Here is a 17327-nt window from a genome sequence, read left to right as displayed (position 1 = left end):
TTCAATTCGCATCAGACAAGACATGAAACTACTTGATTAAATGAACTAAAAAGAACTTTATATACTTGGGGGAGGGGGTAAAGATCAAGAAAGCTTTTGTTGCGCTTTTGGCCAGTGTATTTGACTGCTGAACAAGGCATTAGTGGTTCAAATCTACCGAGGGTCAATTTTTCCTTACATTTTATTAAAATATTTATAGAAAATAGGAATAAATTTAAGCCAGAACAAATAAGCCTCTTGTGGATATGACTTTTCTTTTTTAATGAAAATCACTCCAGACAAGGTAAGAAGCCACTTGATGTAAGAAGCTAAAAAGAATGAAAGATGATAATCTTATTAATCTTGTATTTCTCTTTTTTTGTTTATGGAAGTTGCTCCAGACGAAGCATGAAGCTACTTGATGAAAGAAAATAAACAAAAAACAAAAGGTGATTAAGTTACATGACAAAAAAGATAAAGGTGTTGCATAGGTAATGGATAATGCCGGAAAATATTGTAGCCTGGTGATGACAATAACCCTAGATTTGGATCAAAGAGTCAAGATCATAAATCAATAAGAGAAATGTTTAAACTCTGGATTGTAATCGCTAAAAATATTTCAAATCGAAGGTCAAAATAAAAGAACAATTAGATTCCAATCAAGGAATGTGGGTCGATGTAAATATAAAAAACAAAATCAATCAGACAAAGAAAAGAGAGAGAAGTCAGTGGCACACATCTGTCATCATCCAACAGATCAATCATCCTGACCCGAACTTTCTCGCTTGTCAGATTATCATCTGTAAAATAAATAAAACTTTGTTGATTTAACAAATGGTTGTTTGATAACATAACCCATGGTCATCAGAATGTATATACTCTGGCATGCATTTCATAAAAGTGCATCTATAAAACATATAGATGACAAAAAATAAAGAGGTAAAATCCATTCAAAATAAGGTAGTGTTTTAATTAACGATGATAAATTTGGATGCAAAATAATCGAACCTAAAACCAAAGCATTTGCATGGCAGTGATGAATCCAGTCATCAATGCCACAAATACTTCAAGAGCATGAGATAGAATTTGAGAATATCCAACATGTAAATGGAGATGCGTATTAAGAAGATGCTCTAAAGTGTCGGTCTCCTGAAACAGTCGACCTGAAAATTATTGATTTCAACATCTACCAAGGACACTTGACTAATTTTCTGTCAATATTTTATTTTTCATGTAAGGCAATTTTTTATTTTTTTTTTATTTTAAAAACACCTTGTATAAATATTGTCAAGAAAAGCAAAGCCATTCCTGATGAAGTGAAACGTTTTCATTTATTCTTAGATGTGTTATCAATATTGGATGAGGGAGAACCAATGATGGAATTGCTAAGGTTATACGAATGGATTTATCTACTCTATTTTAATTGCTAAATATCATTTCTTAACTGAATTTTTTTTTTTTTTTATTGAAGTTTCTCCAGACAAGGCAGGAAGCCACTTGATGAAAGGGACTAAAAGGAACGAAAAATGATTATCGCAAAGACAGGAGATGCCTATTGACCATAGTGTTGAGAAGACAAAAACAGTCAGCAGGAAGAGAGTTCTACAATCTTGCAGTTCTTTGAAAGAAGCCACTGGAATAGGAAGCTGTATTATAATAAGAGATCAGAACAGTGGATTGATAAATACCAATAAGGCAAATGAGTTTGAACAAAGGAGGCATCAAATGAATCGGATAATTCTGAAGAACACATGCCTTTATAGTTCTTGTAAAAGAGACTGAGACTAGCAACATGTCTGTAAGATAAGAGGGTATAAAAAAGAAAACAAAATTACAAGTGCGATCTTAACCCTCAAATGGGATAGTCACCAGTCCAAACATGGTTTGTCTGTTGTATAGTGTTCACCTTAGGCAGGTTAAACCAGCTTCCTCCAAAGGACGAAGTGTCAAGAGTGATCCCCAGTCACCTGTAATGTTTAGTGCATTTTGATCAGGAGACCAGTATCTTCAGACAACCTGATCTGGTAGCACCAGATGGCCTAACAGGTATTATCACTCTGGACAAAAGTGGATCAGAGAGCAATAGTAACTAAGGAGCAACTCCACACTCCTCAGATGGAGGCTCATCACTGGATGTCTTTTAAAGCTCAAATATGACAACAATGCCTGTGCAAGGTCTGATAGATTTGTAGAGATAAAGAATAGCCACAAGTTTAAGAAAATGTTTGCAGCATAGAGAGAATGGATTTTATAAGAAGTAGATAAAAGCTATTAAACTCATGCAAATCAAATTTGGTGTCTTCGCTTTTTGTTCAGATGTGCGTGATAAAATATTTCCTGAGAAATGCATTGTGCTAAGATGTCCAGTTGACTGACCAGCATGTTCATGAGACTTGAACTCAATGTTGAGTATTCAACAACAAAATAGTTGAAAACCAAGAAGCGTCTGTGATCTGAAAAAAAAAAAAAAAAAATTACATTTCAAGAAATTAATATTTAGAAAGATTTGTTCCAAAATTGTGTGTCGAAGCAGGAGTTAGACTTGGAAAGCTTTGTAAATTGTGATGCAAAACAGTTTGTGCACATATGTTGATAAAAATTTAAGGTTTTTTTTTTTTTTATTGTTCACAATATAATTTGTCAGTGTAATAATTATGTTAGTAAATGTAATTGTATGTATATGTAATCCCTAAATAAATGTTATCATTTACTGTCCACCTACTTTAGGACCACCCTATTATATATATATATATATATATATATATATATATATATATATATAGGGTGTCCCAATAAAATGTATAAATTCTTTAAATTATCTCAACTTGCTACATGAATTCACTATGCCACGTTTCCAAGAGATGTTTAGGAATAAAGAATGGTACTTCCAGCAAAATAGAGCACATCTCCACTATCATGATGTAAGAACCTATCTTGATTGTCACCTGCCAAACAGATTTGTAGGACAAAAAGAGGAAGTATCGAGTACTGTCCTCACTGGATTTGACTGCTACTTTGGATTTTAGGGGGCATTTTAAACACAAAGTTCACACCACTGAACCAGCTACAATGAATGAGTTGAAAGTAGCCATTGAAAGATGATGTGCCAATATACCAATTGCACTGATTAGAAACGTTTTGGATTTAAGCAGTGAACGTTGTTAGCTGTTATGGACCACAGTGAACACTTTCGATTATTAGCAGGTTTCCATGTTTGTACACAGTATTATGATGTATGAAACTTTTCTTTATTTTAATAAATGTTGGTTTTGTGGTCATTTATAGTATGTATACATTTTATTGGGACACCCTATATATATATATATATATATATATATATATATATATATATATATATATATAATATTCCGAATTTTACTGGGTTTATATCCAAAAAGAGATGACTTAAACTGTAAGCTACAAAATTATCATATTTCATAATTGAGCATTCATAGACTGTTTTTACAAAAACCAAGACTTCAAAGAATGGATTGATAGCAACAAAAAATGTATTTCACTTTTGTTTCTATCAATCCATTCTTTGAAGTCTTGGTTTTTGTTAAAACAGTGTATATATATATATATATATATATATATATATATATATATATATATATATATAATGAAGAGAAGTACATAAATAAATTATTTTACATTATTGGTAGTGTTCCAAGAATTCTATGTATGTGTGTGTATATATATATATATGCACATATGAAATAACAAATTATAAGCATAATATGAGAATGTACACCATTTAAAATAGACAAAAAGATAATAACTTTATCAGATGTCATTCCCTTTGTTTTTGTTTTTTGTTCATTTTTTATGGAAATCACGCCAGGCATGGCATGACTTGATATAAGGAACTAAAAGCAATAAAAAAAAAAAAAAGACATATGTCAAGGTCAAAAACTAGCCAATGATAAATGTCAGATGGATAGTTCCAACCTAAAGAAAAACAGCAATTATTCCTCCTTTGTCAGAAACGTTGTTCTTGGTACGTGATGACTGAATGACAAAAATAAGAGAAGTGAGAAGCATTTTATTCATTTGTCTGCCCTTTACCATTCAAGAATAATCTCAGTTCAGAAACCTAGATTACCAACGATGAGGTAGAAAAAAAATTATCTTTAAGTCTGTTGAGAGGCTTCACTTGCACCATGATTATATGGTACAAGAGAAATATATATATATATATGTGTGTGTATGTATGTATGTGCATTAAAACACACGCATACACAGTATCAAGTTTCTGAGTGTTTTCTTACTTTTTTGGCTTGTATTCATTTTCTGTTTGTCATTGAAAATACTTAAGTGTAGGGAAATAATCACCGGATTCTTTTGTGTTTTCTTGATTTCTGTTCACAAGATTCCCTCCCATCCCCCTTCTATGTTTTGCTTACCCAACCCCATAATTCAGGTAACCTCACATCCCTCCCTCCTCCCCGTGGGACATCATATATGAAAGCAAATAGGCGGAATTGATTTGTTTACATAGCAATATACTACTTTGCATTGCTGCTCAGAAGTACAAAGATGGTTGTTAGGTTTATTATAGGGAGGCGGAATATGATTGCGATACATGGTTATTGTTGTTAAACAATAATGGGAGACACCAGCAGACGGAGGCGCACGTCATCATCATCATCATCATCATCATCATCATCATCATCATCCTGCTTGTACTGGTAACTGCTGAACATGTTATTATAAAAATATTAGCTGGGGAGCAGGGGAACGCTTAGATTTGCTTCCTCCTACTTCCTCTCCTAAACTATATACACAAGCCGCCCCTCCTCCTCTTTCTTAATAGATTTATGCAATTTGCACCAGCCATTTTTTTTTTTTTTTTTTTTTTACATCTGCCTCCTCTTCCATCCAGCATGTCCTAAAGTTAATTGTTATAGTCTTTTTTTGTGCTTGATGACATTTAAGTTGCTGGTTTTGCTGACGTTGTGGAAATTATATAAACACTAATAAAAGAGGTGCAAGTGATGTAATTGTTAACGATGGCAGGCTCTGCAAGTTGAGTTTTAACAGCTTCTTGCTTATAGAATTCGTTTGCATCAATTCCCCTGGAAATGCTGCAGATTCATTCCTTTTTTCTGTGGAACATGGAGCATCCAGTTTGGATCAAACTTATTAGAAGTAAAATAGCTTATAGGTATTTGACTAACCATTTTACAAAGGCGTAAAGTGTGTGAAGTAGATATGAAATCATTTATGGCGATTCCTAACTTACTAACTCTACTCGTGTATTGAGCACTCTGGAAATAAATACTTTAAATCAATACATTTTTGTATTTGTCTGTCTGCCGAAAACTTTCAACAGGCACGTCGGACCATGACAAAAATAGTATCGTTTTAAAGATCAATGTCTCTGAGGACAAATATCGAAAAATTGACCAAAAACATTAGTTCGTTCACGGTCAACTGGGCCATTTTTTTTTCACTTTTTCATCGACATTTTTGCAAGTCATACAAATCTCGCGTCAATGACGTCACATAGACGTTATTTTGACCAAAAATGCAATGACTAGAATGAACAAAATTTGATTACTCATGAGAATCATGTTAACATAACGGTTCTTATTAGATTACCAAAGTTAAGCACTGTTGAGCCCAGTCAGTATCCGATGAGTGATCACTTGGAAATACCAGGTGCTGTAGATAGGACACCGACACTTTACTTCAACAGTGCTCAATATGTAGGTAGAGCTAGTTAGTAAGTTATAAAATATATATATGGCCATATATATTTTATAACTTACTATATATATATATATACATACACACACACACACAACTGGGAACTGCATATGAACTTTATATTTACATGAAATTTCCTACGGGGGAAGCTGATTCAACTCGCCTCGTGTGAATGCCAATGGCATATATACTGACTTAGCATTCATTTGTTGACTTGAGGGCGACTATGTTGTAGCCTGCAAGGAAGCAGTCCTGTGGCAATATGCATCTTATCTGATTCTATCTGAACATTAATAATTGGTGAACCATTTAAAGACTAACTGTTTCTGAAGATGGCACTTATCTTTCCATTCCCATGACACTTTAAGCAAATTGAAATTCAAATAAGCTAATCTAAACCTATCTCTCTTCATGGATGCGATCTAAATAAGTTGGGTCCCTAGGATCATGTTCAACAGATAAACCAATTTTACTCGTTAAGTCACGCTTAGAGATAGAGGATTCCTTAGACCAAAGCTTGGGGGAAGTGGGTCTTTTCATGATAAAAGGTTGCATTAAGATAACTATAATCTTTAGATGAGAACAGTAGTCTGAAGAATTCAAATAATATGAGCTAGCCTTATTTCAGTTTTATGAATTTGTCCATATTAAGTCGCAATCTCAACATTTCAGCTAATGTAATCTTCGATCTTCTTCAGGTGTATCTTATTGAAGTTGGGGAATCTGCACAGAATTTCAAACAGAATCCTTTATTTAATCCACATGGATAGAAGTCTTAAGTAATTCACTATTGTATTCTTAGTATCACCTGCAGTGAGGATTGGAACTTGAACCTCCAGAAGAGTGCCACTTACAACTGAATTTTACTTAGTACTTTATCTGTTATGCCATGGGTCCTTGTGTATTTCTCTAAGAATACAGTTTTAATTTAATACAATGCTAAGAATAGAATTTCCAATTAAGGTATCTACCTGGTCATGGCTGATAAAGCGAGAGCATGTCACCATCATGGGTTGAGTTGAGAATTCCCTGCAGATTCCAGAGTTCAATAGAAAGATTCCTGCATTTGACGAAATACACCTGAAAAAAAAAAGTCAGAAGTTACACCGACCAAAACACTGTGAGAATAACACTTGTGATGAGAACAGTGGTTCAAATAATCTATACATTAATACGCTTATTATCTTTGACCGTTATCAATTCTAAAGATCCCTTAGAATGAAAATGGAATATTCCAAATTGCCCCTATAATTATAATGCTGAATTATTTATTTTTTTTATTTATTACATTTTCACCCCAAACAAGGCATATTGCCACTTAGTTGTAGGGGGCTACTATCAGGGACATAGGCATCAAGGGTATTGTGCAGGGAGTTGGGCAGCAAGATATCAGTTCACGTTGCATTTGAACTTCTGCATGTCAGTACAGTTAGGGAAGCAGGGACCCGGTAGAGAATTCCAAAGTCTAGCTGTCCTGGTGAAGAAACTACTGGCGTAGAAGGCTCTCTTACATCTAGGGATCTCTACTGTGAAGGGGTGGGATTTAGCTGCTTGTCGGGTTTGTCGGAGGTATTTACGTTGAGGGGGCACAACTGCTTACAGTTATTCAGAACATTCACCGTTAAAGTACTTGTAGAAAAGGCAGAGGGATGCAACATTTCGTCGATGGGACAGGAGCTGAAATTTAGATGACAGTTCAGGACCTATCAGATTGGTGACTCTCTTTTGAACCCTGTCTAGGAGCAAGAAACTAGTGGCAGATGCACCAGCCCAAATATGACAACAATACTCCATACATGAGCGAATGGTGGCCTTATAGAGGTAAAGGATACTTTCGGGCATTAGTATCTTTCTAGCACGGTAGAGAGAACCTACCTTCTTCGCAGCGGTCCTGGCGATATGTAATTGTTCCAACTCATGTTTCCTGAGAGCATTAGGCTGAGGAATTAGAATGAACATGGAATATTCCAAAAATCCTAATAAACAATTGTTTAAGATGGATAAATTAGTTATCTCCAGCAAGTGTCTGGTCGGTGCAAGCCATCACCACAATACTAATAAGTTATTTATTGCCAGCGACTGTCTGGTCGGTGCAGATCACAATGCTAATACTGTGTGTTATTGGTTTTTCTGTTGAAAAAACTAATTTTTTGCGCAATCCAGAAAATTATCAGCTTTATCAAAAGCATAATTGTTATAAATATATTTCTCATCCTGTGGAATTTCCACGGGTCCTGCTAGTACAAATTATTACTCCTCTAAAAACTTGAGAAACATAAAAAGAAGAATCTCACTACTATGATGATGTACTGCTTTTTTAAAACTCATTATATCAACACTTTAATGAATTTAATGCGCTTCTCTATTTATAAAATTATCTGATCAAATATCGTCTGTGTATGTGTGTGTACCCAGCTGATTAGCAGCAAAATTCCACCACTTCATTGTAAAGATCTTTAGATGCTTGAAGATTTTCTAATCTGATACCTTTTTTTTTTTTTTCTTCCTTGGATTGCTTGTTTTTGGAATTCTCTCCCCCCCGTTGCCAATTTTTCCCAACTGTAGCAACATGCCAGCATTTAAATTTCACGTGAACAGACTTCTTATTGCCCAACTACCCACCCAGGTCGCACCTCTATAAATCTGGCCCCTATCACAGTAGCCTTTTACATTTCATTGCCGGTATGTCTTGTTTAGGGCGAATAAAAGTTTTTAAAAAAAAAAAAAAAAATTTTTTTTAATCATAATTTGTAAAAAAAAATTTTGAATTGAAAAAAAAAAAAAAAAAAAAAAAAAAAAATCTACTAATCAAAGTATTTATTTTTATTCGCAATACCAGAATGCTTTGATATTTGTAAATTTTTTAGATAAGCATATTTTAAACTTATGATCGGAATTCTTAATTCCAAACCTAGCTTCCCAGGTTTGAATTCTCAGCTAGCCTATCTCATTTTTACTTACAAGAACAAGCGACTGTTCCCTAACAAACTTAGAGCAAACCCAAATGAGACACTATCAGGAAAATACTCACCTGCTGTCCGAATTAGTTTTTGTTTGAATATATAACTTTTATTTATAAAAGTTTTTGTCTTTTTAATAATTCCTTTCTTTAAATTACTTATTTTCTTACAGGGATGGAAACGGACAGTGCTTATGAGCAAAGGCTGATGCCCGAGGGGAAGCTGAACATAGATGGCTTTATGGTTCTGTTTGACGTCAGTGCTGTTCACAACCGACCGATAGAAAGACAGGTGGAGTTTGTCTCGAACATACTTCAGTCACTGCAGAAGATCCGCAAACCAGTGGTGTTAGCGACGACCAAACATGATGAGTCAGTCGAAAGGTTCTGCAAGGAGGCGGCGGCATTGGTCACCCGAAGCAAACTCAACATCCCCATTGTCGAGACGTCGGCTCTCGAGAACATAAATGTTGAGCTGGCCTTCATGACTCTGGCTCATCTGATTGATGGGACGAAAGTACGTAAAAAAATAATTCCGTTTGCTGATGCGTACCGTGCCCGCAAAGACGTTTTAGAGGTGGCCACCAAGGCTTATAAGAAACTGCTCAATACTCAGGTTACAGATCCGAAAGCCTTATGGACTACTTGGAAGAAGAAATTTTTGAAAGAATCTGACTATATCCATTATGTCGACTTGTTCGGCACAGAGAGAGCAATGGAACACTTTCGGAAACATACCAAACAGTTGCGTGAGGAGCAGCTCCGGAGGCGGGAGCTGCGTTATTTGGATAGTTTACCATCAGTATTACAACATTTCTTTCCTTCTTTGGATGTTATTTCTGATAAGTAAGTAACAACAAGTTTATCTTTTTTGATTTATTATGTTCGTTTCATTTAATTTCTCTTTTAGAATTAAATCTTTTTTTTTTTTTTTTTTAATATTCTACATTCTAATTTACAAGTAACCAATCAAGACGAGGATCGCAGATTTTTATTGTCCGATAAACCAACGATTGTTATGACAAATAACACCCAACCTGAAAGCCAAGCATTCAAACTCCTCGGCTTAAAATTCACAGGCAACCTGAATCGGAACAACTACATGAAGTTCATTGCCAAGAATGCTGCAAAGAAGGTGGTATCCCTTTACCTTGCTAGAAAATTACTCATACTAGAGAGAATCCTCTATATTTACAAAGCTAACCAATATATCTACTTTCATTTAAATTAAGTAGAGGGGCACCATTTTTAAACTGAACCTGATTGTGGCTGAATTTTTTTTTTTTTTTTTTTTTGTTAATCTACTGGATCATTTATCGGAATTTTTGGAATTTAGATTAATTTTTTACCCTTATCCTCAAGTGCCTTCTGGGCCTTCATAAGTGGTGACTCCGTTGTAAAAAAAAAAAAAAAAAAAATTCACCATGACCAGTAAGTACATATTTTCACCTGAAATGTGATTTAAACGATTACCAATGCAAAAAGATTATTACTCGAACTGTAGCTAGATTACTCAGCTACTTCAAATGATATATATCCGTTTTGCGAGAATATCAAAATGCAAATACAGTTATTTATTTTTATTTGGTAAACGTTCAACCTTTTTAATTATTCTTCTTTCAAAGAGGCAGTATAATCTTTCTTTTACATTTTAGTCATGTAAATTATTAATGAAAGTAAAAATAATGGTGGGAAACACTAGGTAAGAGTGACTCATCTTGTATATAATAAAAAAGGCGCAATTTTTCCCCTCTGGACAAAAGTGCCGTAGGTTGACAATAACAGATGACACATAAAAAATTATGTTTACGCCATTAGTCATTACATTATCTAGCTATAGAACACAATTACATAATATTATTTCATAATATTAAAGCATTACATTTATTCCAAGGAGCATCATTGTCCTAACCTACAAAGGAAGTAACTCAAATTTCACCCCCCCACTATACCAAGTCCTCCTATGATACCATTCTACACAATCCATTTATACCTTTTTGTACTTTCCTGGGTGTTAGCCGTCATTAACTGATTACAGATTTCCTACACACTCGCATATTCTTACCACCTACATCCTATACAAATAACGATTTCTCCCGTCCATAAATCCATCCCAGCTGATTGGCTGAGAAGTATACATTCTACAATTCCCCTGTTCGGTTATACCACCACTAAACAAACAGTTCTAAAACTGCGATTTCTGGATGTACACACTATTCTTACGGTTTATTTATATAATTCACAGAATTATTCCACTTAGAAACTCTTAACTTTCATTGTTTACTTGTGAAAATATTACACTCCAAAAATAAATCATTGACGATGCTATTACATTTATTCAACATCAACGGACATCCAAAATCATAAACAGCTCTGTGAAACTACTTCTGGTTTTAGTTACTTGGAGGGAGGGACAGTTAAAGATAGAGAGATACAGAGAATGGGAGAGAGTGAGAGAGAGAAATAAGCCGTGTTACAGTATTATTTAGGTCAATCACGCGTTATAAATGTTAATTCAAAACCGATTAAAGTGACAAATAAATAAAAAGTTCTTTCTTTTTCACCGAAACTCCAGTATTGCCAATTTAAACTCCTTGGGATATATTGCAGATCAGTAAAAAAACAAAAAAAAACATAAATAATTAAAGGTTACAAACACTAATATAGGTTGCTTTTCTGCCTACATGGCTCATTATTTTTTAGTACTTATTTATATAGAAATATTTACACAACAATTTAAATTTAAATCATTGTGAATTTATTCAAATGCTCCTTTGGAAAAGAAATATGTAAAGTGATGGTTATGCACTAACGTTACCATGCTAATTTTTTAAATAGTTTTTATAGGTTAAATTAAAGTTTTACAATAAATAAAATTGTTAGATGAAAGTACAGAATAATTACAAAAAACACCTGGCAGTTCGGTAACATAAGTGCACGCAACTGAATATATCATGCTTTTTTTTCTTTTTTTGTCTTTTTTTTAAATCGTTGTGATTTTATTTAAGTGGTCCTTTATCTTGCTAAGTCAATCCGCACCTCCAAAAAGTATAATAAAATATATATATTTTTGTAGGAAGGAAAGGACTTAGCGAGATAAAGGACTGTTTGAATAAATTCCTAATGCTTTAACTTTGTAATCAGAACAAAAAAAAAATATATATTCAGTTGCGTCATAACTATTCTGTACTTTCACCTAACAATTCAGTAAACGCAAATAAATTGTAAAACTTCAATTTTCTGTTGTTAAAACCACACAAATTTATTTACTTATAAAACTTCTTGGGATATATTGCAGAGAAGTCCAAAATAAAAAATTTAAAAAAAAAAAAACAATAAATAAACAATAGTTTTTTGTTTATTAAATTGTTAGGTGAAAGATTAGTTACTGCCAGTTTGATAACATAAGTGCACACAACTGAAAATAACATTTTTTTTTTTAATTACAAATTTAAATCATTGTGAATTTATTCAAATGGTCCTTCACTTTAGTAGATTTAATTGAAAACTGATCCACAACGATAAGTCATAACATACATTTTTTTTTTTTTTTAATTTTTTTTTTCTGAAAGTTAAGTTTAATCGATGAGACTGACGTGACAAAAGAAAAAATGTAAATTGTGGAATTTACGGGGTGGGGGGCTTTCATAAACATCCATCGAATCTCTTAATAGAAGAGAGTTGTAGTAGCGCCCTACATCAAAGGGGCACCAAGCCTAGATTGGGGTGATTAGGTAAAAAAAAAAAAAAAAAAAGTTATTACAATTTCGAAATCATGAAAACTATTTATTTTTATATAAAACCCATTTGTACACTCTAACCCTGACTTATGTCCAAATAAATTATCATTTTCATTATTTTTCATTCAGTTTGTGTCTGACTACATTTATGCCAGGTTTTTTTTTTTTTTTTGTTTTTTTTTACTTTCTTTGTCTGTCAAATAATTTACACTACTAAAGTACAAATTTCGCCTTTATTACATTAGGTAGTTTTTACCTTAGCACCAACTAGAATATTTCCTTTAAACTGACGACTTCTATAGATTTTAGACTATGCTGAATAAGACAATCTATTTTAACTTTGGTGGAAGCATGTAGTTTTCGAGATATAATGACATGTATGTTCTACACACGCATGATAAAATATGTATAATTATCTCTGCATGACACTGCCACCCACCCCCAATTTAAAAAAAAACATTTTTTATAGTCTTTGTTAGTGGGTACGCTGACAACATAATTCATGGTTGAACTTGGGTTAAAGATTTGGACAGTCCCACCCCCATAAAATGGGACGTCTTCTGAAACCTCTTAACATTAGAACGTTGGGGATTGGCCACCACCACCAACAACAACAACCCTAGTTTAATTGGGGGGGGGGGTGCTTCAACTGGGCAATGCCGGTTAACGGGTCCTGCTAGTGAGAAATAAAACTGCAAAATTCTGGAGGAGGATAAATAATAATAGCAATATATAAATTGGTATGTTAACTGGAGTGACGATTGCTATTTGGTAAAGAAGTTTTTTTTTTAATCTTCCATTACTCTTCTATATTAGTGTTAGATATTGATTGACCTTGTACCAAACTTTGATGAGCTGATTATCAAATGTTTTAAACAAAGTTAAAAATCTGACTGCTGTGAGTTGCGAAATGAAGAATTGATTTTTGAAGGAGTAATTATCACGTGTGGTTATACAAAACTCTAGTAAAAAACAAAAAAAAATGTACATTTAGCACAAATGGAAGAAGATTCTTGAATCAGTGGTTTGCAACGTTAGTATCACAGCACATTGAGAAATGCAAAAGCACCATGTATCCAAGGAGATGTGTGCAGAACAGAAGACTTTGTTGGTATGGTCGACTAAGAGAAAACTATCAAATGTGTATGCAGTGTGACTATGTATAGAAGCAAAACATGGGCAGTAAGGGTTGAAGACATGTGTTGCATGGAGAGAAATGATATGGCAATAATATAATAAATGTGTAATGTCAATTTAAAAGACATGCTTAGTTTGTTCTAATAATGACTTAAGAGAGAGATGAAATCTAAACAATGTATGTAGAAGAGTAGACTCTGTTGGTATGGCCATATTGGATTAGTAGATGTAGAAAAGTAAAAAAAAAAAAAAAAAAAAAAAAAAAGGAAGTATAGTTTACAGGGGAAGGCCAAAGAAAATATGGAAGGAAATCCTGAAAATGGACCTGATAAGGGTGGAGTTAAGAAAAAGATGGATAAATAAAGACCTGAGAAGTTAATCCAACGCATGCCAACATGTAAAATGGACATTAAACGGAATATGATGCTGATGGTCACATTGTGTTTGTTGAGGTAGCAAGGTAAGTTCATAGAAGGTCAAGTCAAACATGGAAGGAAAGTATAAGGATGAACTTGGGAGAAAGAGGGATACAAAGATCTGGCCAGAGATCCTAGTTTGAAAGTAATTTTCGTTATCTGTTCAATACGTGCCAACATCTGAAACAAATATTAAACCAAATAGGATGAAGATGAGAAATCTGTAGGTTAAAGATTTCCCTCATAAGATGCATATACGGCACAATCATGTTGATACACAGGTTCCTATTAGGTCACCAACGCTAAGCAACGTTGAGCCTGGTTAGTACTAAAATGGGTGACCATTTGGGATTTCCTAATGCTTTATGTGCTCTCCGCTTATCTCGGCATTGTTTCCAGTCATCTCGCACTTCTCCCTGCCACTTGACTCGAGCAGTATCAATTCAGAAGAGGTGTGATTAGGGATTGCGCAGCCCTTGCCTCATAATTACATATGCAGCTATCCTTACAGAGGTTATCCGTTGTCTCATTGACTCATTGAGACTGAATGGAGGCATTGAATGCGACACAAATGTTATATCTTGTAATTGTGACTGCTGGACAGCGTCAAAGATAAATATGGATGAACTTGAGGCTTACTATTGCAAACATCTGAAAAAAAACAATCATAAGGCACCAATGACCAAACAGTTTTACTAGGAAAATTCTCTGTAAAAAATGTGCAACAGCATACTGCTATCGACTATGATGGTTCTTTTTAGATCATGTGCATCCGTGATGCCTAAAGAAACACTTGCTCCAGCCTCCAGTTTTGCGGTAATGAGATCATCATCATCATCAGTTTAACATCCCTTTTTACATGCTGGTGCTACCAGATCAGGCTGTCTGAAGATATTGGCTTCCTGATACGAAACGCACCTAACATTGACGTTTTTTGTTTTTCTACTTCCTTTTGCAAAACTTAATTATGTTCTGAAAAAAACAAAAACCCACCTTTTCCCCCTTTTTTTCCTTCTTCCCATTTCAACTTTCTCTTTCTTTCTCCACCACTTTCTGAGTGGTTTCCTAACTTAAAATGTATCAAACATTAATACTGTAACCCTTTTCGCTCTCCCATTGCAAAACTCATGTTCTGCAGAGTAGGGAACAAAAACAATAAAATCCACTATAAAATAACCAAATCAAACCAAACACTACAAACTAGCGATACTTTTTGTATCTTCACTCGCTAGTTTGTAGTGTTTGGTTTGGTTATTTCTACAAAATAATTGGATGCAATGTAAATACTATTTCCAAAATAACTGGATTAGGCATTAAATAACCCGAAATATGCCATAAACAACCAAACCAAACTCTACAAATAAATATTTTAAAATATAAAGCACTTGAAGCATAAAAACTGTTTCCAAAATAACTGGATTCCGCATTAAATAACCCAAAAAGGTTTGATATGCCATAAAAAAAAAACAACCAAACCTTTTTACACGTTGGCTTGTGTTGGACAGTTTTTAGAAATTGATTTTCAAACTAACCTATCTCTGGCCTGATCTTTATTTATCCCTCTTTCTCCCAAGTCCACTTCCTCGCATGTTTTCCTTAGCTTTGCTTTTGTGAGCTGAACTTGCCACCTCAACTGTTCTATGTCTATTAACCCAAGAACTCTCATCCATTATTTCAATGTGACTTTACCAACAAAGTCTCCTGCTGCACACACATGTCCCAATGTTGTCCTGATTTAATCTAGCATTAAAATATTGTCACGTCTAGATGCGCTGCAGGAGAACATCCTGAATACAGATCCGGAAGCTCCAAGATCAAGCAATCCACTAGAGGAGTTGAATCCTCCCCCTCACAAAGACAAAGATGCTTGACTGAGCTTCAATCCCTGGTTTCTCCTTCACGTATTTAGTATCAAACTATGAACAGTTTTTTCCAAACGGTTGCCATCTGTGGAACACATTACCACAGGACTATTTACCTGCATATTGTAACATGATCAGTTTCAAATATAATGTTAGTAAAGTGCTTGTTATAAATTGTCCTCCTAAGATTAATTTTATTCATTCCATATGTCATTGCCAATTCTGTCATAATATTCGCAATCATTCAACTGACAATCTATCCCTCTCATTAATCCTTATCCTTGAGTGGCTTTTGGTTTTGATAAATAGTGACTCACTAGTTACAAATGAAATAGGGTCCAGCGGACACAGGTCATGTGACAATGCCGTAATTGCATTTGTTTGCTGCAAGCGAACATCTTCAATACAGAACTGAGAGTCCTAAGATCTGAAAGAGCTGAGCATCCTGCTGAAAGAAAAAGATAAAATGATTACAATCGAAGAATTACTGAATGTAACAGGTGGATGTTTCATTACTACAGCAAAAGAATCGTGAAATTATCACTAGTTTCCAGGCCGAGATTATAGGAAATTGTATACGGAAAGAGTAGACGATGATAATAAATATTTTGTCCATCATTGCCGATGAAGACCACGAACATCACTGATGATGCTGTGATTTGCGCATATAATTTTTTGTGGCAAAAGTTGCGCAATCTCCGCTCGCTCCTCTCCTAAATTGACACCGTTTTATTCCAGTGGCAAGGACGACTGAAAACAACGTCAAGATAAGCACAGAGCACATACAGCATCTGCTATTCCCAAATGGTCACCCATCTGGTACTGGCCAGGATCATCATTGCTAAATTTTGGTGATCTCACAAGAATTGCTGTGTCAATCTGACTATGCCGATTATAAAATAGCAATGCAAGGACAGACATATGGCATGATTTGACGGAATAACGACTTGTGAGGTGAGCAATAAATAGCCGATTATCAAAGGAATAATTATCTCCCCTAGATAGGATGAATGTGTAGTAAATGTGCCAATGATGTGGCAGTTCAAGGCAAAATTGGGAGATGCTGGATTATTAAATCTTCTGTGTTAATTTCTGCTACTTTTCCTTGTAGAAATTGCAGTATGCTTGTTTTATTTTTTGGCTAAATTTATTTAAGGTTTGTTTTCACTCAAGGTGGATATACAATGTAATTAATAGGACCTGAATATTTCTGAACATTCCTTAATCTAAAACATGTACTTATCTGCAAATGCAATCCATTATTTTGATTTAGCGTCATGTTTAATCAAACCTGCAGTTACTGTGAACAAATTAATTGTTTTATAAGTTGGAATGGGATAGTTTCAAATCTTGGATGTCCAAGTCAGTTAAATTAAGTTGACGCAGATTCAAAGAAAAATCATAATACAAGATGAAAAACATAAACAAAAAAATTTGGGGGGGGTCATAATTTAATCCTCTGGGTTTTTTTTTTTTTTTTTGTTTTTTTTAAAATAATAATCCCCCCTTTCCCACACACACC

The 17327-nt window shown here is 34.2% G+C and overlaps 1 protein-coding gene across 50 annotated transcripts in view; it reads left to right on the top strand.

The window, feature by feature from the left end:
- LOC145252565 (rho GTPase-activating protein 190-like) overlaps positions 1-17327 on the top strand; it is a 793870-nt gene that overhangs the window by 544589 nt on the left and 231954 nt on the right. For all 50 annotated transcript variants that reach the window (XM_080112152.1, XM_080112143.1, XM_080112148.1 and 47 more), the window contains exon 7: positions 8824-9496. In XM_080112152.1, coding sequence (XP_079968278.1) covers positions 8824-9496 — 673 coding nt within the window. The remainder of the gene's footprint in view (positions 1-8823; positions 9497-17327) is intronic.

The sequence above is a fragment of the Euprymna scolopes genome, chromosome 29, assembly GCF_053919585.1.
Source record: "Euprymna scolopes isolate OS-2025 chromosome 29, ASM5391958v1, whole genome shotgun sequence".
NCBI classification, from domain to species: Eukaryota; Metazoa; Mollusca; class Cephalopoda; order Sepiida; family Sepiolidae; genus Euprymna; species Euprymna scolopes.
The sequence above is the reverse complement of the archived record's forward strand: the minus strand, read 5'-3'. Positions and strand labels throughout refer to the sequence as shown.